Source organism: Mirounga angustirostris, unplaced genomic scaffold (genome assembly GCF_029215605.1).
Source record: "Mirounga angustirostris isolate CCGP_5_RB_7025 unplaced genomic scaffold, mMirAng1.0.hap1 SCAF_2, whole genome shotgun sequence".
NCBI classification, from domain to species: domain Eukaryota; kingdom Metazoa; phylum Chordata; class Mammalia; order Carnivora; family Phocidae; genus Mirounga; species Mirounga angustirostris.
The window spans coordinates 32,657,513-32,683,402 of NW_026991710.1; the positions used below are offsets into that span (position 1 = coordinate 32,657,513).

Sequence of the window (25,890 nt, forward strand, 5' to 3'; positions counted from 1 at the left end):
AAATGGGAAAATATTCAGTGTTTCCACCCAGAAAGTGCTATATACTTCTTCATTCATTTCTCTTAAATTTATCAATACATTTTTATAATTGTCTTAACATGGGTAGCATTTGGTAAGATTATTCTTAGATGTGTTATAATTTCTGTGGACGTGTAGCACCTTATTGTATTTTCTAATTCTAGATTATCAGCATATAGGAATGCTACTTATTTGTTTTGCTTCTCCTGAAACGTGAATAATAAAATCACCACTCAAAAACTAGGAACATAGAAAAGGTATAAACTTTATTCAGTAACATTCAAACATTCAGAAAAGATTTGGGTCCATATGCAAGGCTCCAGAGGGAATATGGCATTTTTATTCATTGTTTATCTACGTTTTGGTTACGCAGACTACTATGGGTGATGCGTTTTTCATATCACTTTTCCCATAGTAAGAGGGAAGGAAACCTCCCTCAAATTACGCTGCTCCCCATGACCCATCCTAAGTCTCACAGTTCAAGCTAATCATTGACAGAGCTTTACAATCACAAGCTTTTACTGAAGCGATGATAAGACAGGCGAGCAGTTAGTACCAAATGAAGCCAGGCTGTGCGGCTGGATCTCCAGGGAATGAATGGATTTTCCTCAGCACCGATGAAAGAAACACAGACTATAGGAAAACAATGTGCAACTGCGGGCTGCAAAGATCTGTCATCCTGTCGGCATTTATTCTCCTAAGAGCTGTAACTGGATTCTCTGGAGATGGAAGAGCTATATGGTCTAAAACTGCTCATTTTAGTCCGGTAAATGAAAGTCAGCTATTTCTCTATGACACTTTTCCTAAAAACTTTTTCTGGGGCGTTGGGACTGGAGCATTTCAAGTGGAAGGGAATTGGAAGACAGATGGAAAAGGACCCTCTATATGGGATCATTTCATCCAAACACACCTTCAAAATGTCAACAGCACGAATAGTTCCAGTGACAGTTACATTTTTCTGGAAAAAGACTTATCAGCCCTGGATTTTATCAGAGTTTCTTTTTATCAATTTTCAATTTCCTGGCCAAGGCTCTTCCCCGATGGGATAGCAGCAGTTGCCAACGCAAAAGGTCTCCAGTACTACAATACTCTTCTCGATGCTTTAGTATTTAGAAACATTGAACCTGTGGTGACTTTATACCATTGGGATTTGCCTCTGGCGCTACAAGAAAAATATGGGGGGTGGAAAAATGAAACCATAACAGATATCTTCAATGACTATGCCACCTACTGTTTCCAGATGTTTGGGGACCGTGTCAAATATTGGATTACAATTCACAATCCATATCTAATTGCTTGGCATGGGTACGGGACAGGTATGCACGCGCCTGGAGAGAGGGGAGACTTAGCAGCTGTCTACACTGTGGGACACAACCTCATCAAGGTATTGTACGGCTGGCTTCCTGTAATAGCTCCAGAATGTAAGGAGCAGGAGTTCAAAAGAAACACTAAGAAATGTATCTTGTGTTTAAATAATTCTTTTTTATTGACATCAGCTCCACTAATTGTAGTCTAACTCACAAGTTCTAGCCTCAAATTTCACCCTTCAGGTCGTGTTTTATTTGTCTAAGCTCTTGATAATGTATTAAGCCAATTATTTTCCTTAAAGGTTGTGCTTTTACAATATTTTAACTCTTAAAACCTACAAGTATACATTAGAGTGTGAGAATATGAGTTTACTTTCATTCTGTGAAAAACCAGTACTTTAGAAATCTAATTGCTGAAACCCTTTTCTGACAATGTGCAGCCATTTCAGAATTTTTTTATGGCATGACCTTTTCTAATCACCATTTGTTGTTAGTATTGCTATTAGTGATACTTAGCAATAATAAGCTAAAGACATGTTAATTAACTGATACATATTAAATATACGAATTGAGATAAATGTATTTCACAGTTGGTTTTATCTGTGTTACATGGCAGAAAAGATGAGGCTGTTCTAAGAGTTAAAATTAAATTAGTAATATAAAAACTGGGAAGAATATGCTGTACTCAGTATGTTTTAAGAGCTAGAGTTAATGTTGGAAGATGTTACAATTACTAAAACAATAGTGAAAATGTAAGCAAAATAATAGCAAATATTGGTTGGATGCTTATTATGTACCACAGACTATATTAAGCATTCTGTGTGCATTATCACATTTAATCCTCATCATAACTTTATGAACTAGGTCCTATTAGTATCCCCATTTTAAAGATAAGGAAACGGAAGCTTAGTGGGATTAAATGAATTAATTTATAAATGACAACATAATTAAACACCGAATGTCTTTATTAAGAATGTTTTTAAAAGAGCAGTCTTTCAGGGATTTTATTTTTTTTCAAGATTTTATTTATTTATTTGATAGAGAGAGTGAGAGAGAGAAAGAGCACAAAAGGGGGGAGCAGGAGAAGCGGACTCCCTGCTGAGCAGGTAGCCCGATGCAGGACTCGATCCAGGGACTCCAGGATCATGACCTGAGCCGAAGGCAGTCGCTTAACCAACTGAGCCACCCAGGCGCCTTTTCAGGGATTTTAAAGAGACTTCACTTCACATTGAGGCTAATATCTAGAATCAGGTTAAACTTCTTGAGTCAAATAGTTTCCTTGGGGAAAATAAATTACTCTGGACACCTGTTACGCTTTGAAAATGAAGACACTTTATTAGTAGTGTTTCATAATGTGTTAGGAGGAGTAATTTGATTTTTGATAATCGAATGTGAAATGTGTAGAAGTAGAAAAAATGTATAGGAACATAAAATTACTCCGTGTCTAAATTTGTACATACAAAACTATCTACCCACCCATCTCCATGCTTCTTTTCTTTTTGAACTTTCTGGGCTATTATACATGTGTGTTGTGCTATGGGTCAGTCACATCTGCCTTTGCAGTAAACAGATTGCGTTATGATTTCAAGGTCATTTCCATACCTTTGATTAGAGTTGTCTATAGAACATATGATTAACGTGAGGGTGTACTGTGATTTGGCAAGTAGGACCTTAAAGGGGAGAAAACTTATAGCTATTTACTGTGAAGATTATGCATATATAAGTTAGAAAAGTATTCCTTTTATCTAATTCTTTAAATTATTAAAATGTATGCATTCATACATACTACATGCTTGTGTAGATTGAGAAACATCAGGTTGTACCAGAGGCTATAAAGTGAAAAAGTGAAATTCCTCTCTCCCTCTCTACCTGACAGTTTCAACCTCGAGGAAGCTACTGTTGGTGGTCTTTTATATAGTCTTCTTAAAGTTAAATAAGCAAATACATGTACATATGTTTATTTAACCTTCTTATAAAGAAAAATGTTCTCAATTGTTGAAAAGTTTTTGATTACCTGGAAAAGTGTTAACAATTGGAATTTTCATGAACAATATGTTTTAGTGGTTATTTTAAAGCCTTGAAAACTGGCTATCTGATAAAAAAATACACAGGAAAAAGTTGTAACTAAAAAATAGACATTGCTTTCAAACTTAGCGTATAAAATGCTGTATTTTCAGATGTTTTTTCATTTTCTCCTAATTCGAGATAAACTCTGCCTTTTACACAAAATTAGCACTCTCTGATAGTGAAAGAAATTGTATTGTTTTAAATTGAGGGATTACGTTTTTAATTATTGCCTTTCCCAAATAATTTCTTCTATCTCTTTAAAATTTCTAAATCACTCACCTAAATAAGGAGTGTAAGGGGTCCCTTGAAATCAGTCAGAAAGTGAAATATGCTTCTTAGCCCAGGGACGTATAACTCCAGAAAGAAATCTTGCAATGGTTTGGTAGCCTGAGATGAACTCATTTTTCCCACTTGTTCCTTCTCTGTTCTTCCTTTAACATGGAAAAGATTAATTTGATATTTTATGTTGCAATGAGGTTATTTCTTCCTTATTTTGCCGCCTGTGACCCAGAAGCAGCATTCTTGAGGATTCGTTTTTAGTCCAAGTTCACACATTTTACTGAGTTAAAAAAAACTAATATAAAACTCAATTCACTTTATTCCCCAATCCTCAGACACTGAAAAGATTTCATAGTGGCTATTGGGGTCTTTCTAGTTCCAGGATAACCTGGAAAACTCCGTATCGTCTGGCAGGGTCCTGGTTTGGAGGAAACCTGAATGGCCTAGCCAGTCCTGAGACTGACCTGGAATTTAAATCCCAACTTTATTGCAGATTTGGTGATTACCTTACACTGAGTCTAAGCCTCAGGTGAAAAAAAAAAAACAAAACTGCCCTAATCATACCTACTAATGGATGCTCCACTCTGAGTTTTGAGCGGTATTTGGAACAGAAAGAGAGTACATTTTTTAACTTGGCCTTCTCTAAGCATGGTAATCATGGATTTAAATATTATCTGCAATTTTGACAACAACTTTGCCAGGTACCCACGATTATTATCTCTGTTTTACCACAGAGTGATTATTTCTAACATGCATCATGTTCCTGCTCTGCATAAAATCCAGTAAATGGCTCTCCAAAGCTTTTGGGACTAAAGTGCTAATTTTTCACCAAGATACTCAACCCACAACCCCTGGCCTCCATTCCAGCCTCCTTCCTGGCCACTCTCCCATGTCCATCACTAATGCCAACCCGTTGCACGCCATGCTCCACTATAATGCATGACTAGAAGTGTTTTGGTTTTACCTCGCCATCACTATCATTCTCTCCAGTGAGAATGCCCTTTGTACTCCCTACTTTTCCCATCTCATGTCCTTCAAGACTCAGTTTAGGCAGTCACCACCTCTAAGTTATTCTTAACCTGGTAGGGCTAGTGTCCCTCCTAAGGGGTCCCATAATAAGATGTGTTTGCTTCTACCATAGCACTCATACCGTATGGAACTCTTCTGTCTCCCCAAGTAGCCTGAGCGCTCCTTGAAAGGAGAGACTATTCTTTGTCTTTGTGTTTCCAGCAGTGAGCACAGAATATTAGGTACATGCTAGGTAGAAGTGTTTGTTGAGTGAGTAGTTTAGGATTTCTATCTTCAATTTTGCAATCAAAGAACCAATCTCAAGTTCAAAATTCACATTTCATTGCATTATTGCTGATTCTTGAAATATTATTGCCTATGTTGATCCACTGGTATGTTAGTCCGGACTTTTTGGTTGTGAGTGACAGAAGCCTAATTCAAGTTGGCTTAGGCAAAAATGAACAATTTCCTGGCTCAGTAACCGAATCACAGGGATGAATGGGCCCAGTAATGAGGACACTGTCTGTCGCCCTTTATCTGGATCTCTCATGTCCTGTTCTTCTTGGGGGTTGGCATCATTCTGTCTTTTGTAGAGGAAAGATTTCTCTCTTTCAAATTCAGTTTTTAAAATCCCAGAGGCAGACTCCAGCCTGTGTGGCCTATTGCTCTCAGTCTTCAGATCAGCAAAGCCCCAGGGTTTCACATTAGTAAAGGCAATTAAGGTGTCTGTTTTCTTTGTATCTTTAAGTCAATAAACATGCATGATAATTTAAATTTGTAGGTTCCCCCCCCTTAAAAGGGAACATCTGAGAGCCTCTGAGTAAACATGCACAGAGGTTGGGGAAGATGAGTTTGCTTGTAAGGGGGTAAGTCATTCAGTTTATTACCCCACAAAATAGCTTCCATGATAGTTTTGACTGCATTGCTTTTAATTTTTTTTAAAGATTTTATTTATTTATTTGGCAGAGAGAGACACAGTGAGAGAGGGAACACAAGCAGGGGGAGTGGAGAGGGAGAAGCAGGCTTCCCACCGAGCAGGGAGCCCGATGTGGGGCTCGATCCCAGGACCCTGGGATCACGACCTGAGCCGAAGGCAGGCGCTGAACGACTGAGCCACCCAGGCGCCCATTGCTTTTAATTTTTATCTTTCGCAGACATGTACTGTTTACATGGTATCAGTATTTTGCAACTTCAGTACTATTGACACTTTGGGCCAAATCATTCTTTTTTGTGGGGGGGTGTTCCGTGCGTTGTGGAATGTTTAGCCGTATCCCTGGCCTCTCCGCGCTAGATGATAGTAACACCCTTGTCCCCAGGCTTATGACACCAAAACTGTCTCCAGACGTTGCCAAATGTCCCCAGCAAGTGGGAGGCAAAATTCCTCTCCTTTCCCTCTCCTGAAAACCACTGATATAAACCTATAATAGACAACTGGCTGGAGACATGAAGCATAAAGATCAAGGATGTCGAAATATAACTAGTATGAGGGACCTAATAAAGTTGCCTCAATTTTAGAAAATTGCCTCAAGATTTTCACCACAACTGTAAGTTGCATAGATAAACTCTAAATTAGTTTATGTCTAGTTTGGCTTTTCACACAGTGAGAATAAAGACTGGCCTACTAGCTCAGCATTATTTGTGAAATACTTGTAAGAGCTGCCCCAAATGGCTTCTCTCATAGAGTTATTTGTGAACAAAACACTAAGCGTACTTTCTGAAAGCTTGTACCTTTTAAAAATCAAAATTCAAGGACTCAAACAAATGTAAGCAATTTTTTTCCATTTTTGATGCCACAACATCGCGTTTCACAAAGTTTGCTTTTTTGTGCATCACTTCATGTTGGGGTTTTTTTGCTGGGTTTTTTTGTTTGGGTTTGGTTTGGTTTGGTTTGTTTGCATATCCAAGCGCCACGTGTACCATTATTTACTAAAATGTTTTTCTTTAAAATGTTTATTTTGGAAGGAAATTTTATTCCTACAATACGTGAGACCAAATACCCTTAAAATAAATATGTAACATTTAAAACAAAAAATTTCATCTTTGGGGGCGCCTGGGTGGCTCAGTTGGTTAAGCGACTGCCTTCAGCTCAGGTCATGATCCTGGAGTCCCGGGATCGAGTCCCGCATCGGGCTCCCTGCTCGGCAGGGAGCCTGCTTCTCCCTCTGACCCTCCCCCCTCTCATGTCTTCTCTCTCATTCTCTCTCTCAAATAAATAAATAAAATCTTTAAAAAAAAATTTCATCTCTGGGGGCGCCTGGGTGGCTCAGTTCATTAAGCGTCTGCCTTCGGCTCAGGTCATGATCCTGGAGTCCCGGGATGGAGTCCCGCATCGGGCTCCCTGCTCCGCGGGGGGTCTGCTTCTCCCTCTGACCCTCTTCCCTCTCATGCTCTCTGTCTCTCATTCTCTTTCTCTCAAATAAATAAATAAAAAATCTTTAAAAAAAAAATTTCATCTTTGTTACACCTAATGTCATCTCCCATGCAAAAAGAGGTAGGTGTATCAGACTTGGAAAACACCATGTTAATACATTTGGTCCTAAAGCTAAACACAGTGTGCCATTTTAAAACGTGTCATAAAATGCTTTTACTTATGTAATTAAAATAATTTGAATAATGTAAAACTATTAAATGGGAAAGCACCAATATTTATGTGTATGTGTATGAGCATCTTAAACATCCATAATTTATTTTGTGAATATTTTCAATTTATTTAAAATAAACTTATCACTAAAATTTTTTAATAAAATAGGCTTATATAAAGTAAAATATATGTCAACACTTTTTTGTATATCACACACAAATGATGAAATTATTTTTCAAATTCCTCAGGATTCAAGAGATTGCTTAATACTGTGAAAGAGGCTTTCAGGACAAGAAATGTTGGGAAACTCTGCTCGAGGTCGAGGCCTCACCAACTTGTTCTTGAGCCTGGGATATGACTTGATTTATTCCCTGTTTTTCTACCTCTTTGAGGAACAGTGTCTTAACATTTCTTGGCATCATTCCCTCAGAGAAGCTCACACCAGGCTGGGTATGTGTTAAGTATTCAATAAATAATTCAATTGATTATTTTCTATTTAAGGAAGATCTACCTTGTCCTAGAAAGGATTTAAAGCTGCAATTGAATAAAATTGGATTTCACACACACACACACACACACACACCAGCATGGATTCTGGCATTAAAACATAGTCTTTTCAAAACATGCAAATCAATTATGTATGCCTGTTTCTATTAAAAATTTTACATTAAAAGCCCATCTTGAAACAAGCTGAAGAATATTGAAGACACTTCAAGCTGAGTGATGTGTTTATGAGGGTTCACTCAATTATTCTTTCTATTTTTATGTATTATGAAAATTTCCACAATTAAAAGTAACAAAATAAGTAGAGATGATTTTATATTTTAAAAGAAAACAATTGTCTTTATGTAGTATACTTCTTAAAGGCACTATTGCAATTCTTAACCAAAATTTAGTATTAAAACTCAAGACACAGCTATGATGTGAAAAAGCCACCATTCACCTGATTAATAGCCAAGCCTTCTTTGCCAACAGGATGCTGCAACTGCTTTCTTTTTTTTTTTTTTAAGATTTTATTTATTCATTTGAGACAGAGAGATACAGAGAGAGAGAGAGCATGAGAAGGGGAGAGGTGGGGGGAGAAGAAGAAGCAGGCTCCCAGCTGAGCTAGGAGCCAGACATGGGGCTCGATCCCAGGACCCTGGGATCATGACCTGAGCTGAAGACAGACACTTAACCATCTGAGCCACCCAGGCACCCCCGTGACGGCTTTCCTGAACAAGAGGGCTTCGGTGTTTCACGGGCACATTTAAATAGATTAAATGTCATTTTTAAACCTCTTCTGCCCAAACCCCCACCAATAGCTTGAAGAGTAAGTGTGATATTTTGAAATGGAAATACTAGCAGGAGCCTTCTTTAGCTTGTGTTGATCAGACAGAAACAAAATCTCCAACGATCATCTGAAATGATTTATTTTTCATGAGAAAAATAAAGGAATGTTTAAAAACCACCTTGTTAAAGTTGGGTTACAAGACAACAATATACCAAAATTAATTTGTGCTAAATCTGTGGTTAAAAAACTAGCCCAAGCTTTTTTGCCAATGAAGGACAGAAAAAGAGTGAAAAAGAAAAAAGCCTTATTACTTGCTACCTTCCACCATTTTCCTCTCCCACACAAAACAAACAAACAAAAAAAAGGACACAGAAATGGGGTAGGGTGGGGAGAAAGGACAGAGATTGGTCTTCATTCTTACAGTAAAGTGGAGGATTGAGGCAATTGTTGCAGATAACTTTTTGACATCCTATCATACTATTCTTAATAATTATTATTATAAGAAGAATATTGCATACCACAACTGTACTAGGTACTTTTCATATATTATCTCATTTAATTTGCACGTCGACTCTGCCAAGTAGGGTACTCTCATAGCCATTTCACATTGATGATGCCGAAGCCCAGAGAAATTTCCCTGAGGTTATGCAGCTGTATGTGTTTGTTTGGTTTTTTTACTCCATAGTAGTTGTCTGAGCCAAAATTCAAATCTTACCCATCCGAATCCAAGCTAACAAGGTTTGATGACATGAATCAGCTACATAGCTTCAGTGAAAAAGAACAATTTACCGTCTTGAAGCCCATGGAAGGCATTTGCGTTGATGCTGACTCACAGATATTTAACTTCACTTTGCCTATTTAAAGACTAGAACCGGGCACCTGGGTGGCTCAGTCGGTTGAGCAACTGCCTTCGGCTCAGGTCATGATCCTGGAGTCCCGGGATCGAGTCCCGTGTCGGGCTCCCTGCTCGGCGGGGGGTCTGCTTCTCCCTCTCCCACTCCCCCTGCTTGTGTTCCCTCTCTCACTGTGTCTTTCTCTGTCAAATAAATAAATAAAATCTTAAAAAAAAAAAAAAAAAGACTAGAACCATCCATCGACATGTTTTATTTGTCCACAAAATCTATGAACAATTTACCCCTGACTCATACATGAACCAGGAGGTTTCCCATGTGTCCCCAGGATTCTAAAGATTTATTTGCTCACAACTTTAGTGTCCCGTTAAAGTAATGTTCAATCATATGTGTGTGTCCTTGGCAAAACCATCTGAAGTTTAAATAAATGTTAATACAATTATTCATTGAATTAGCCAATCCATGATACCTATTTTATAATCCCAATTCACCTCCCTCAGGATCTAAGACACCTCTAACAATATGGAAATAATGGATCCAACAAGTTAAGATTAACATCCTTAGCAGGTTTCTAATCAAATTTGAATAAAAAGAAAACTGCTTGTGGGTAAGAATTGCCAAAGACGGTTTCTATAACCAAAATACCACTGTTAGATATGAGTCCTGTAAAAAAAAAACAAAAAACCTATTTATAGAAGACAATTGGTATTCTAAAACCTTCAAGAGAGCAATATTTACTTTTTTCTAATCATTAAGTAGAAAAAGTTATACATCAGTGAATGATTAACAAGAGTTTAAATAAATGTAATTATAAATGTTCAGAGAATAACACTGTGATCTTATTTAAACAGCTTGATTTGATACAGACACTCTCATACGTGGAAAATTCGGCCCAACTAGAGATCAGAAAATACTGTAAGCAATGGAAGCAGTGCTAGATATGCTGCAAGAAATGAACCGAGGAAAACTTTACATTCATTTGTAGAGTAAAATACGCCATTTAATTGTATATAAAAATAGTATGTAGGGGCGCCTGGGTGGTTCAGATGGTTAAGCGTCTGCCTTCGGCTCAGGTCATGGTCCCGGGGTCCTGGGATCGAGTCCCGCATTGGGCTCCCTGCTCCTTGGGAGCCTGCTTCTCCCTCTGCTTCTCTCTCTCTCTCTCTCTGTCTCTGTCTCTCATGGATAAATAAATAAAATCTTTAAAAAAAATAGTATGTAAAAAATTAATTGCATATGAATAATCTTACTGAGAAAACTCAGTACTCATTTAGTCTGTTCAAAGAAGAGGGAGTCATTAAACCATTGAACATGAATGAAGGATTCTGTTGCTGAAAAGTAGTAGAAAGGCCGAGAAAAGATCCGAACCTTCCAACTTACTCACCAGGAAAGAGTGAATCACGGAAGTAATTAAAGTGGTTCCTGGGTGATCTACCTGAAAATGTTTGGGGGACGTCTTGTGCCCCGGGAAAACCAGATCTTTAGTATTGGGGGCAGTATACTGATGGGTTCCTCATAGTGTCATATCTTGACCAGAAATTATGTGACTGAGTCTTAAAAAAGAGGGCTAGGGGTTACTGCTATCATTCTTCTTTCATGTTAATCATGTATGTATTGTATGTCTCCTGCTCTTCCCTTTGAATATCAACATACTATTATGGAGTAAAAAGGCATCCTTCTTTTTTTAAGATTTTATGTATTTATTTGACAGAGAAAGATTACAAGCAGGGGGAGCGGCAGGGAGAGGGAGAAGCAGGCTCCCACTGAGCAGGGAGCCCGATGATACGACGCGGGGCTCGATCCCAGGACCCTGGCATCATGACCCAAGCCAAAGGCAGACAGACGCTTAACCGACTGAACCACCCAGGCACCCCCAAAAGGCATTCTTTAATAGATAATGAAATCTAGAATAACAACTTTTTATTTAAGTTTCTGTTTTTTCCTTTGAGATTTTTGGAAATTGGAGAAACTAAAGGGTAACAGCATACAACAATTAAATTAGCTGACAGAAACCATTTGTTTCAACCAATTCTCTTGACTTTTTTAAATTATAAAAATAGGGACACCTGTGCGGCTCAGTCGGTCAGCTTTCGGCTCCGGTCCTGGGAAAAAGTCCCACATGGGGCTCCTTGCTCAGTGGGGAGCCTGCTTCTCCCTCTGCCTGCCGCTTTCCCTTCTTGTGCACTCTCTCTCTCTCTGACAAATAAATAAATAAAATCTTAAATAAATCAGTTACAAAAATAATGCATTTTTACTGCAAAACAAACAATACAGAAAGACATAAAGTCAAAAATGAACAGTCTCCTTTTTCCTTAACTCCCCAACCCCATACCCCGAGATTAACAACTGTTAGCAGCTTATTCAATGTCCAAGTTCTTTTCTATGTGTATATGAGCACAACATACAGTCACTTCTTTTACAAAATTTGCATCATATTATTACATTAAGTTTTGATTATCATCTCTGACTAATTGAAATGCGGAAGTATTCTGCTTTTACCTACTTATGTATCTGTACTTCTCTTTCCTATTAGAGGTTATAGTTCATCTGAAGGCAGAAGCTACCTTGTTAGTGTTTTTTGTCTTTGTTAATGTCAGTGGTTTTTTTTTTCTGAACGCCTGCCAAAGTGCCTTGTATTTGTTAAACTTTTATAGACTTGAATTTAAGCAATTAGTCAATGTGAATGAATGAAGAGTGAAGAAAAGGACATCATAATAGCTGTGGGTTGAAGGAAAGAGATGAAATGATTTGTTGAAACTTCTTTTTGCTGATGTGTACAATTTCTGTAAGGGGAAAAAAAATTAAACAGAAAGTGATGCTGGTGAATTCTCGGTTTGATTGAGTACTGATGTGCTGCCCCAGCTGGTGAGGCTGGATGAAGGTGTAATCAAAGCCCCGACTCCCAGCTCACCTCTTTCCTGAGAGTGTCGCTGGCACCCGAAAACTGTCACCTGGCTTTCACAGCGTGGGGGCCCTTGTTTCTGGCCCTTGTCTGCTACATACCCCTCATTGTCTCCGCCTGTTCAACCGCCTCTGGGTCCCAGGCATAAAAGTATGCTTCAAAGGCATATAAATTAATGCACATAATGTCCTGGAAATGACAGCGACTGAGAAAGCTGAAAGACTTAATTCTAATTCTAGCTTTGCCACTGAGACTTTGGGCCGGTCACTTATGTTTTGGGCTTCAGCATCTCATCTATAAATAGAAGATTTTTTTTTTTAAGATTTTATTTATTTATTTGAGACAGAGAGAATAAGAGAGAGAGAGAGCACATGAGAGGGGGGAGTGGGAGAGGGAGAAGCAGACTCCCTGCCGAGCAGGGAGCCCGATGCAGGACTCGATCCCGGGACTCCAGGATCATGACCTGAGCTGAAGGCAGTTGTTTAACCAACTGAGCCACCCAGGCACCCTGGGTTGGGCACTTTTAGAAAACAAGGCAATTCTTTTTTTTTTTTTTTTAAGATTTTATTTATTTATTTGAGAGAGAGAATGAGAGAGAGAGTACATGAGAGGGGGGAGGGTCAGAGGCAGAAGCAGGCTCCCCGCCGAGCAGGGAGCCTGATGCAGGACTTGATCCCGGGACTCCAGGATCATGACCTGAGCCGAAGGCAGTCGCTTAACCAACTGAGCCACCCAGGCGCCCTATAAATAGAAGATTTTTGAAGATTGGATCAAGTGGCCTCAAGGTCCATCCTCCACCCCTACTTAGCAGGCAAGAGCACCGAACTTGGAGCAATTCAGCATGTGCTTGACTTAGTCTGTGAGACTAGACGGGTTTCTAACTAACCTTCCTACCCCTTGGTCTCCTCCCCTCTAAAGTGAGAGGGCTAAGAGTACCTACCTTAGTTGTCCTAAATGAGTATTAAATGAGAGAGTACATGGGAAGCACTAAGAACAGTGCCCAGAACACCTGGCACTAGATACATGTTACTTCTTATTACTATTTCTATTACTACTTTTCGATGGTTCTGTGGTTTAATCACTGTTCTGTCCTATTTGATTATGAAAGTCACTCATCTTTAAGGACCATTTTCATTGTGATTTGTCTGAAATTGTGCTGTCCAACCACAGATCCTTCCTGTCCTGGTCTAAACATTCCCAGCGGTGTAAAGAGACGGTCAAGTGTGGACATGGTCCCTAAGGATTCATTTAGCCTCTGACACAATGACGACAATATCTAATGCCAAATTTGCTGGTTCTAGGAAAGAGGCCCAGGGAATTACACACGAGTGTCCCCTGCTGTGCTAGGCACTTGGACATGGCTTTCTGAAAACACCAAATTTCCTAGCAAGTCCTCCTTGACCTTTCTAGGGGATCCTGAACTTCAGACATGCATAGATATTTTCTCCTCAGCATGCGAGAATAGGCTACGATACCCTCATTCTATCACTATTTAGCTCTTTTAATCAATGATAATCAAGTACAGCACAAACTAACTTAACATATAATTTTAAAACAGCATGTTGTGGTTCATGGCAAATGGTCCCCAACTGCTTCAAAATTTAGAACTGATGGGACAGGGGCACCTGGGTGGCTCAGTCAGTTAAGCATCTGCCTTCGGCTCAGGTCATGATCTCAGGGTCCTGGGATCGAGCCCCGCATCGGGCTCCCTGCTCCACGGGGAGCCTGCGTCTCCCTCTCCCTCTGCTCCTCCCCACTGCTCATGCTCTCTCTCTCTCTATCTCATGTTCGCTCTCTCTCTCAATAAGTACATAAATAAAAATCTAAAAAAAAAAAAAAAAAGAACTGATGGGACATACAGAAAGCAGGATGGTTTAGTAAAGTGATCAGAGAGGCCTGGGTTCAAAGCCTAACTTTACCAGGGTTCAGACTCTACGAACTTCAGTTTCTTTTCTAAAATGGAAAAAATGACATCTGTTTTGCAGGGGCTGCGCTACCAACATATCTGTCAGGTGACCAGCTAACTAGCTAATCCCTAGTGGGCATTCTTTCAGCAAGTATTCTATGCCAGGCTCTTCTCTGGGCTTCTGTATGTATAACTGTGAACAAAATAGATACAGTCTCTGCACTCAAGAAGCTCATAGGCCAGGCATGGTTCTACAATGCATGGACCTGAGACAGACAATCTAGGGGACCTTCTGTGAGAAAAATACCCCCAAAATTATGGACACAAAAGTTGGTACAAAAGTGAACATTTATTTGGAATGAGAAAAATATTGCAACAGATGACTGTAATCTTAGAGGTTCAGATTCCTTCTTTTCTGAGGTCTCTTTAGGGAATTCATCAGGAATACTTACCTAGAAATGCTTCCAAATACAACCTGGCTTTCAACCCACCCAGAGTATTTTATAGGGACCCATGCAAGTGAGGGGTCCTGAAGCTTCAGCTTCCATTGGTTCATGGAAAATCTGCCTTTGTTGCAGGGCCTAAAACTAGTAGGTCTTATTTTTGTTATTGTAATAATTGTATTATTTGTAACTTCTGGAGTGGTTTCTACATTGACTGTCTTTAATTCTTTGTTCCTAAATCCTGAGGAAAGGCTTCAAGTCACTCACCCAGGCCATTTTAGCTTCGATTATACTCTGAGATATGGTCCTTTTGCATGAAAAAATTACCAACAGGATCCCAATTGTTAATGTAATAATAACAGGAAGCTTAAAATATCATTCCAACCTCTGCAGATTTGGCATGCAAATGTTCTCCTTGGGCAAGGAAACTGAACTTCAGTTAAGCATCAATTTGCTACTATTGATTTCTTCTAAGCTCCATTCCAATATCTGGGGAAACCCACAGATGCTCCACTTAATTAATTATGAGCTTTATTCTAGACCTTTTTTCCCCTCTGTGTTGCCAGGTTTAGATTCTGTCTCAAGCATTAGCTGAATTTAGTAATATTATCATTGAAACTAGAATTCTATAATAATAGTAAAACCATGTTTTTGAAGGAACAATATATTAGAGTTTAGTTTTTACATGATTCCTATGGGGAAATCCTGAAACTATACAAACTGATAACAAGCAAAGATTTGTTAGAATCATTTGAAAATATGATGATTGAAAAGAAAATAGGAGGAAAATTCATTAAAACAAATTTTAATATGATCATTACCAAACTATTCCAACTATGGAAAACATGAATTTGAGGGGCGCCTGGGTGGCTCTTGGAAATAAACGGTTTAAGAATATAAGCAACACCAAGTGTAGTAGATGAATAATTTCCCGATTCCTCCATGTCCTGTTAACTTAAAAAATATTCAACATGTCAGTTACGGCTATTCACATCTTTTCAGCCATATTTCCTTTTTGTTCTCATAATTCTTAAGCATATTGGTTTTTTTGGAGGGGTGGGGCCTGGGGGGATCCATCGGTTAAGCGTCTGCCTTTGGCTCAGTTCATGATCCTGGGGTCCTGGGATGAGTCCCGAGTCATCCCCTGCTCAGCGGGAGGCCTGCTTCTCCCTCTCCCTCTCCCTCTGACCCTGCCTTCCCCTTTCCCTACCCCCTCCCCCTGCTCATGCTGGCTCTATCTCTCTCTCTCTCAAATAAATAAATAAAATCTTTTAAAAAAGAAAAAGAAAAGAAAACATGAATTTGAACCATTAAAAATAGCATAGGTAAGCATTTTCTTTATGAAAAGTGGGAACTTTTGTTAATATTTAAGATCTCTCCTAGGAATAAAGAGGGTAAGATACTGCTTCCAAGAGTTTCAAGATTCAAAAAAAATTTAAAGAAATAACAGTCACATAATTTATTTTATTTTATTTTTTAAAAGATTTTATTTTTAAGTGATCTCTACTACCAACATGGAGCTCGAACTCACAACCCCAAGATTAAGAGTCATACGCTCCACCGACTGAGCCAGCCAGGTACCTCCACATAATATATTTGTAATGAAATAAGAGTCACATATTTTTTAGCAACGAACAGTAAAGTTTGCATCCCTTAAGCCCCCAATAAATATTTGTGGAATGAGGAATGAATGAATGAATGTTAAATAATCTGGAAGGGCAGCGATTATAATTAGCAGAAAACTTGAAACTAATGTAAAGAAGTACTGAGTAGATGAAACAAATGAATCAATGAATCAACTGAAATTATTATTTTTATTATTTTTGGTTTCAGGTATAGAATTTAGTGATTCATCACTGACATATGACACCCAGGGCTCATTCCAACAAGTGCCCTCCTTACTACCCATCACCCATTTAGCCCATCCCCCACCCACCTCCCTCCATCAACCCTCAGTTTGTTCTCTTTAGTTAAGAGTCTCTTATGGTTTGCTTCCCTCTCCCTTTTCTTCCCCTTCCCCCATGTTCATCTGTTTTGTTTCTTAAATTCCACATACTAGTGAAATCATATGGTATTTGTCTTTCTCTGACTTATTCCCCCTAGCATATTACACTCTAGCTCCATCCAATCAAACTGAAATTAATCCCAATTCAAATGGACGATGACTAAAACTCAGTCAGCTGCAAAAAATAAATGAGAACACACCTATCTAGCCATGAAACTCAAGAGGTAAGGGAGAGCTAGCTGCAGAACACTCTTCCTGTCCACACAATGCAAAACCATTGTTTTCCACAGCAAGTTAAATTATTTTCAGCTTCGTCTTTTGAAGTACTTCAAATTTATATTTGTGTAGTCTTCATAGGGTCGTCACATGTACTACCTCATTCAATCTTCACAACAATTCTCTAGCGAGTTTCTTTTTAGCTAGAATAACAGAGGGAGAACTGAGGCCATGGGGAGGGATGATTTATCCAATATGATAAAACCAGTTAGCAACAGGGCCAGTACTAGAGCCTGTGTCTCTTGCTTTCAAGACCTGGGTCCTTTCCCTATAGTACCATGGAGGTAAGTAACAGTTTCCTATCATTCTTGCTAAATGCGTATCCCCAAATAGAGCAATCAATGTTTTGAAGCAGATGGTCAAAGAACACTCACACCAAAGGACAAAATGTGTGAAAAGCAATTTGGAAATATGTAAAACAATTTTGAAAATAGGTAACCCATTCCTGGGATTAAAGAAGGAAATAATTCAAATAAATTAAAAGCCATATGCCCAAAGTTAGTTATTACAACATCATTTATGATAGGAAAAAAAAAAGAGAGAGAGGAAGGAAGGAAGAGAAAGAAAGAAGGAAGGAATGAAGGGACGGAAGGAAGGAAAGAAAAACAAGCTAATTCCTATCAAAAGAGAGATGACTAAGTGAACCATATTTCATCAAATTGGCGAATGGTTATGAAGAGTAAGAAGATGGAAAATGCTCGAAGTGATTTTAGCTGGGAAACATATTCGGAAAAGCTGGAAGGGAACACAGAAATATGAAAACAGTTTGCTATGGTTGTGGAATTTTAAAATAAATTTTCTTTAACAGGTTTTATGTAATACTTTATGAAAAAATTTTAACAATAAGCAAGTTTAGAGTTTACATGAAGATATTTCCACCACAATGTGACTAAAATCATGTACAGATTTGGAAATCTGGCTTTTGACAAAAGATGGGGGATTCCTTAAACACGGACACGTGTGATGTGCTAGGTTTGCTCATCTGTCTTCAACCCTTGTCTTCCACCAGCATCCCACCATGTCTTCCTGACCTCTGACCCAATCTTCATCTTGTTTCTAAAGTTGTGCCTGCTATCTTATTTGCTTCCCTATCATTCATAGAACTTATCTGAGTCTGGTCTTCTAGGGGCATCAAAGAAAGCTGCCAAGTTAGACTAGAGGAGGGAATAGAACAAGATATTCGGCCCCTGGCTGTCTCTCAATGACATCAGCCCCTGATAGCTGGTTCAGAAAGAAAAAGCTGCTGACTTCCCCGTTAAGCTACTGAATCTAAAGAACAAAGGTTGAAGTTCCCTTAAATCAATCATTCCAAAGGTAGACGGCCTTGTACAAGATAGAGGGTAACCTTGAAAATCGCACAAGGACTATTGTGCAAGGTTGCAGGGCCCAGGCAGAACTCGTGAGCCCCATTTTAGTCTTCCCAGTAGATCTTCTTTATGAGTGTCAGAGCAAAGGACACACCTAGATATATCTCTGTTTCATTAAGATTTGTGTCAAACTCACTATCTTGGAGCAATACTTTTTACCTTTTTACTTGGCAAACAGAATCAAGTTATAACCATAAGTGCCGCACGAAGCACCTCCCCCACATTCCCCACATGAGAGTGGAGAGCAGTCTTCAATCCAGAGCAAAGATAACCCTAGATACCTTGATAGCCTATGCAAACAGCAGCAAAGGGGAAAGAGACACTGTGGAATACGAAGGTCACCTTGGGGCATGACCACACACATGTATATGTATCTATATATACATATCTCCAGAAAACTTGCTTGGAAGGGAATTGCAAATGTATGTGTCTGTCGTCTCCTAAGTGGTCCTCGTTCTCATTACAACGCTGATGCAACCAAGATTTATCGCAGCTTACGTCACTTTCATATAGTCACTGAACTAGGCACTAGAACATCTACCTTAAAGAAATTCCCCTCTCCTTTTTTTGTTCCTATGAGGACTGATTTAATAAATGCATCCTGATTCCATCTCTCTCTTTAGTGTCTGATGCCATCGTATTTGCGAGGCAGCTAGTTTGTGACTTGGAATCTTGCGTGTTCAGTGCTTTACGGTTTACAGAGTGCACAACAGCCCTAAAGAGGTGTACTGTTCACTGTGGGTTTTGTGAATGAAATTACTGAGGATAGCAAGGGATTAAGAGACAGAATAGAGCTAAGAAGGCTGCCTTTGAATTCTAGTCATGCGTGATTGCTTTTGTATCAAATCAGAAAAAAAAAAAGGAGTTTTGAGTCTTTCTATTGTCTTTTGACAAACAGTTTTGAGTCTTTCTATTGTGATTCCAGCCCCACAAAAACCCAGAAGGAGCAACTAAGACCACTTCAGGTGAAGTCTGTCCCAGGCTCCCCTGTGATTCCTTCCAGAAGCTGGAACTCAGGTTCGGGTGGGGGATTTAAATGAGCTATTCTTGCATAAAGCAAGGAGGCATCAGTCCTGGAATTCTTACCTCCTAGGTTAATACCTATCTCTCCCCATCCTAACCCAATTTATGGAACATTATCAGTGTCCACAGAATCTATTAGGTTATTTTTTTTTAAGATTTATTTATTTATTTGGGAGAGAGAGAGAGCGCACGTGTACACACAGGAGCGGGGTAGAGGCAGAGGGAGAGGGAGAAAAGCTGACTTCTGGAGCAGGAAGCAAGCCATGGGGCTCCATCCCAGGAGCCCAAGATCATGACCTGAGCCGAAATCAAGCTTCGGACGCTCAACCGACTGAGCCACCCAGGCGCCCCAGGATCTATTAGGTTTGAACCATTGCTCAGATTTGACCATTTTTGGCCTACAAAAATGCATTTCAGATCATTCGACCCAATATAAAATACCTCTAATGAGTGAAAGACAAGCTAAGGAGCAGAACAGAAAGCAGATATTGTGGGTTAAAAATAGTAAGGGTTTGTGCACTTGTTTTAGAAACACCCAAACAGAGGAAATTTGGGACACCTGCGAAGAGACATCAGGAGGCAAGCAAGTCTGACGGGAAGAGGTGCTGTCACACAGATAAAGATAAAGATAAAGATAATTCTAAGGCTGCCCGGGTCACAAAGTGACCTTGAGCATTAACTGGCCAAGAGTCCTTAACTGTAGGCCTTGATATTTGCTCCTCCTGATACAGCTCGTGGCTCTTTACCAAACTTTTAATTATTTTGTCACTTAATGACCTATTTTATGCCATTTTATATGTTTTCTTGTGCACATTCAGTCTTATTTTCTCAATAAGATGATTGGCTCCTGAAGGCACATTCCCGTGCCGTTTATTTCAGCCTCTCGGGGCAGGGCAAACCAAGCATTAAGCAAGCGCTCAGTGAGTACCTATTAAACAGACTGGAAACCCATCATGAGGCTCTGTTATCAGACAGCTCAACTGGAAATGTAAATTCTGGGAGGACCAATAGTAGTAAGATGCATCTTGAGCAGTACCTCCTACAGGCCTTATGGTATGCTACATATTTAATATATACGTTAGCATCACATCTAACAACTTTACAAAGGGCATTATTATTAACTTCATTTTACAGCTGAAGATACTAAGAGATTTCAGAAAGGTTAAGTGAATAACCATGTCTTAACCTTGTCTAAGGCCACACGGTAAATACCTGAACTTCAAGCCCGAGAGTGCTGAACCCAAAACCCACGTTCTTTCCTGCTGTGTGTAGTCCCTGCCACCCTTTTATAATAACAATAATAATAACCTATATTAATAATAATATGGTTATAAAAGAATAGTTATAAAAATAAAATCATTATCTTAATAATAGTATTTATAAAAATAATAGTAATAGTAGTAATAATAATGGCTTATAGAGGGGTTACTCTGTGCCAGACCCTGTTCTAAAGTCCTTTGCAGGGCGCCTGGGTGGCTCAGTTGGTTAAGCGACTGCCTTCGGCTCAGGTCATGATCCTGGAGTCCTGGGATCAAGTCCCGCATCGGGCTCCCAGCTTGGCGGGGAGCCTGCTTCTCCCTCTGACCCTATCCCCTCTCATGCTGTTTCTCTCTCTCTCTCTCTCTCAAATAAATAAATAAATAAAATCTTTAAAAAAAATAAAAAAATAAAGTCCTTTGCATATATTAAATCATTCAATCTTCACAAGCCTAGAAGATGGGCTCTATTATCCATTTACAGGATTTTGAGAGTGCATTCTCTTGGACTTCTAAGTTAGGGCTAAAAGGAGATTCTGTAGAACAAAGAAGGATCACTGAGCTTTGTCTTTTATGTAGGGGAAGAAACTCTACAATCCACATAATATGTCACTGGCACCCAGCCCCTAGAGGGCCCATGAAGGGAGCCAGGGAGAGGAGAAGTAAGATGGAGCTTGGACCGGAGTTCTCCGCCTGCCCCTTGGCAATCCTATAGGAAAGGCTTTAGGTTGGAGGCCTAAGAGAAGCAGACAGAGAACAGACTTTGAGATCATCAGGGTTCCCTGACAGCTCTCCCCTGCATCACCCTGTGCGTCACCAATTTGTCCCTGAAAAGACCTTCTACCAGCCCAAATTACAATCCTTGTGAGTAAGGACAAGAAAGATTAACAATATTTTCTTCTTATTAGGCTCATTCAAAAGTTTGGCATAACTACAACACAAATTTCCGCCCACATCAGAAGGGTTTGGTGTCAATCACGTTGGGATCCCATTGGATTGAGCCAAACAGATCAGAAAACATGATGGATATACTCAAGTGTCAACAATCCATGGTTTCCGTGCTCGGGTGGTTTGCCAGCCCTATCCACGGGGATGGAGACTATCCAGAGGTGATGAAAAAGAAGTTGCTCTCCATTCTACCCCTTTTCTCTGAAGCAGAGAAGAAGGACGTGAGGGGCACCGCTGACTTCTTTGCCTTTTCCTTTGGACCCAACAATTTCAAGCCCCAGAACACCATGGCTAAAATGGGACAAAATGTGTCACTCAACTTAAGAGAAGTGCTGAATTGGATTAAGCTGGAATATGGCAACCCCCGGATCTTGATTGCTGAGAATGGCTGGTTCACAGACAGTCATGTGAAAACAGAAGATACTACAGCCATCTACATGATGAAGAATTTCCTCAACCAGGTTCTTCAAGGTTGGTTGCACATTAGCTCAATTTTTTAAACCTTTGAATACTTATCCTATAGGACACTTAAAGTCATCTTCGAACATATGATTATTGTTGTTGGGCTTTCCCAATGACCCATGTTGATAGAGTTTTTGTGTTACTCTCATGTCCTTTTTAAATAAAAGTTTGACAACAAAATAATACTAGACTGTAGATATACATCCTTAATTGGCAACAAGGTGCTGTATCATTCTTCTTTTTATTTTTTTAAAGATTTTAAAAATTTATTTATTTATTTAAGAGAGAGAGAGCTGGGGGAGGGGCAAAGGGAGGGAGAGAGGGAGAGAGAGATTCTCAAGCAGATTCCGTGCTGAGCACAGAGCCCCATGCGGAGCTCCATCTCACACCCTGAGATCATGACTTGAGCCAAAACCAAGAGTCAGACGCTTAACCAACTGAGCCACCCAACTGAGCCATATGCTCAAGAGATATGTCCCAAAGTTTTCTAGCTGTACTTTAGTCTAAGATATTGAAACTTTTCTTGAAATTGTGCTCTTTTTAGGGGCACCTGGGTGGCTCAATCGGTTGAGCGTCCCACTCTTGATTTTGGCTCAGGTTCAGGGTTGTGGGTTCGAGCCCTGTGGCAGGCTCCACGCTCAGCGGGAAGTCTGCTTCTCTCTTTCTCCCTTCTCCTCTGCCCCTCTCCCCACTTGATCTCTATCTCAAATTAATTAATTCATTAATTAATTAAATTTTTTTAAAAAAGAAAAAAGAAATTGTGCTCTTTTTATTCTATTACATGCCTAAATGGTGAAAAGTTCTGAAGACAAAGAATGAGCCATGAATGGCAAAGCTGAGTAATTTCTATTGCTCCTGGATATTCCTCCGACCCCTACTAAGCCCCTCATTCCTCTTCCACTACTCAAGTAGTGACATCTACAGGTGGCTGATTGAAATAATGGAGCCATAGACAAGCCCAAATTGTGATGGGTCTGTCCCCTATAGAATTGGGCTCCATTTCACCAAATATAAAGAAATTCTCAGCAGAGCTTTCTAAAAGTTTGTGCCTCTCTTTAGAAGTCACAACTATTATTTTTTTAATTTTATTTATGAGAGAGAGAGAGCCCATGTAACTGGGGTCAGAGCAGAGGGAGAGGAACAAGCAGACTCTGCACTGAGCACAGAGCCTGTCACAGGGCTCAATCTCAGGACCCCGATCTCATGACCTGAGCCAAAACCAAGAGTTGGACGCTTAACGGACAGAGCCACCCAAGCGCCCCTGAGCATGCAACTCTTAATCTTGGGGTGGTGAGTTCCAGTCCCATGTTGGGGATAGAGTTTATTTAAAAATAAATAAACTAGGGGTGCCTGGGTGGCTCAGTTGGTTAAGTGACTGCCTTCAGCTCAGGTCATGATCCCAGAGTCCTGGGATCGAGTCCCACATTGGGCTCCCGGCTCAGCGGGGAGCCTGCTTCTCCCTCTGACTCTCTGCCCTCTCATGCTGTTTCTCTCTCTCTCTCTTTCAAACAAATAAATAAATAAAATCTTTAAAAAAAAAACTAAAAATAAATAAATAAACTAAATAATTAATTAATTAACTACTTAATTAAAATTTAGAAGTCACAAGCCTAGAGGAAAAGGCAGGTTCTGCAGGAGAGCTTTCAGGGAGGGTCCTTGGGAAGAGTAAGATCTTGTTGCCCCTAAACTATGGGAAGGAGCAGCATGGAACAGAGCTGCACCCAGCCATGGCCAGGTGCATAGTGGGGGCCTCCAGAGCAAAGGGCCCAGCCTACAGAGCCTGAGCCAAATACCATGCAGTCGGACAGAAAGGGTATCCATTCCCTAGGTGTCACCATTCCGTCTCCCCTGAGGGCCCTACAACACCAAAAGCACTAGAAGCAGGGCCTACTGAAACATACTTATCTCCCTAGAATCTCTTCGGATGGATTCTCCACCTTTTAGGAAAAGACCATCAGTGACAAAAAGCCAAAAATGCAGAAATGAGGCATTTCTGTGAGAGAAATGAAAAGTTTTAAGAGAAGAAAAATAGTTTGTGGTTGATTTGGGGATTTGGTGCTTTTATTGCTGCTATTGATTTCCATATTTCATTTTTACCCAGTTCCTCAAAGTTATTGAATCAGGGGCTTCTGGCTGGCTCCATCGGTAGAGCGCGTGACTCTTGATCGTGGGGTTGTAAGTTCGAACCCCACCTTGGGTATAGAGATCACTTAAAAAAAAAAAAAAAAAGATCTTAAAAAAAAAGTTACCGAATCAGAGTTTTTAATGCTAGAAAGGTCCTGAGAGATCTTTTCCAACCTTTTCTGCTCCGAAACTTGCCCAGTAGCACCATCCCAGGGGAATAGCGGCCTCCTGCCCCCACCCCTCCGCCAGCCCCTTCTCCCACAGTACTGTACTTGTTTCTCCTCCTTATACGTACATTCACTTTTGTTCATTCTCAAAGCTAATTTTTCGGTCCTTAAAGGGCAGTTTCATAGAAGATAGTTCCTCCACAAATGGGACCTAACCCAAGCTTGAAATGAGACACTCTTGGTCATGAGCAGACCTCTGCCTGGGTCCTGGAGGGTTCTAGGGATTTCTATGCCTTCTGGCACAGATTTGCCCACTTATATTCTCAGGAATATTTGAAATTGGATCCTTGAAGTGTGTCTTTCCCCTGTTGCGGGTAAGGGGGAGGACCATCCCAGATGAAAATAATTGTAATTTTTCAAGTATCAACGTGAATTTTCTATTGTACATCACAAACCTGCAAATGAGGAGAAAAGCCGGTTTCACCATATGTTCCTGGCAACACGTCCCCTGGCAGATTGTTCGTGAATCAGAAACACGAACCAGAGTGAACATCTCTGCTTTTCTTCCTCTGTGCAGCTATAAGGCTGGATGGAATACAAGTGTTTGGCTACACTGCCTGGTCCCTCCTGGATGGCTTTGAATGGCAGGATGCTTACACCACTCGCCGAGGATTATTTTATGTGGATTTGAATAGCAAGCAAAAAGAAAGAAAGCCCAAGTCTTCGGCACATTACTATAAACAGATCATCCAGGAAAATGGTTTTACTTTCAAAGAGTCCTCCCCAGATGTGCGGGGTCAGTTTCCCTGCGACTTCTCGTGGGGCGTCACCGAGTCTGTCCTTAAGGTGAGTGACTGCTTACAAAGTAACTATAAACGGGTGCAGACAGGACATAGTATTTAATTCATGGACTCAATGACAGCTGTCAGGCAAGAGCAAATATGATTACTTGGAGGTTCTGGAGGGGAGTTGGGGAAAGAGGAAGGAAGATGAGGATTAGTGCTTACCCAGAGCCTCTCATGTACCAGAACTTATCCTGGGTTCTGAGATGAGAGCCTGCCCTCAAGAAGTATACGGTCTAGAGGGAACTTAACAGTCCTTTTTGAAAGAGGCATTTGGTCAGTAGCATCAAAATTATAAAATCGTTTTATAGATTTTGTTTTGCCAAAAGCCAATTATTAGTGGCCCTTGATTTAAGTGGTTCCTGTTATTTGATAGGTTTGAATGATTTGCCTTATGAGGTCTCTATATCCTCGTGGGGTCTCCCAAGCTCATTCGTCACCTTCATCACATTACTTCCTTAAATGCCGCCTTCTCAATAAGGCTTCTCTCCACTCCAAAAAAGAATCACAATCCTCTCATTCCCCTTTCTTCCTTTGTCCCCTCTATATATCCTATTCATCACTAGCTAATATACCACTGTGTACTTTACACATTTTTCTTTTTTTCTCTAGCTTTATTGAGAGATAACTGACATACAACATTGTGTAAGTTTAAGGTGGACAACATGGTGACTTGATACGTTTATATATTGCAAGACAATTACCACCATAACAAAATTCCCATTTCTTTCTGCGGTGAGAACATTTAAGATCTATTCTCTTAGCAACGTTAAAGTGTGTAATAC

The 25,890-nt window shown here is 39.9% G+C and overlaps 1 protein-coding gene across 1 annotated transcript in view; it reads left to right on the forward strand.

Moving 5' to 3' along the window:
* The first annotated feature begins 307 nt into the window (after window positions 1-307).
* The window catches only part of KLB (klotho beta), a 36,599-nt gene continuing 11,016 nt past the window's right edge, over window positions 308-25,890 (forward strand). The window contains exons 1-3 of the mRNA XM_045881307.3: window positions 308-1,402; window positions 21,471-21,981; window positions 24,841-25,109. Coding sequence (XP_045737263.1) covers window positions 578-1,402; window positions 21,471-21,981; window positions 24,841-25,109 — 1,605 coding nt within the window. The 5' untranslated portion in view covers window positions 308-577. The remainder of the gene's footprint in view (window positions 1,403-21,470; window positions 21,982-24,840; window positions 25,110-25,890) is intronic.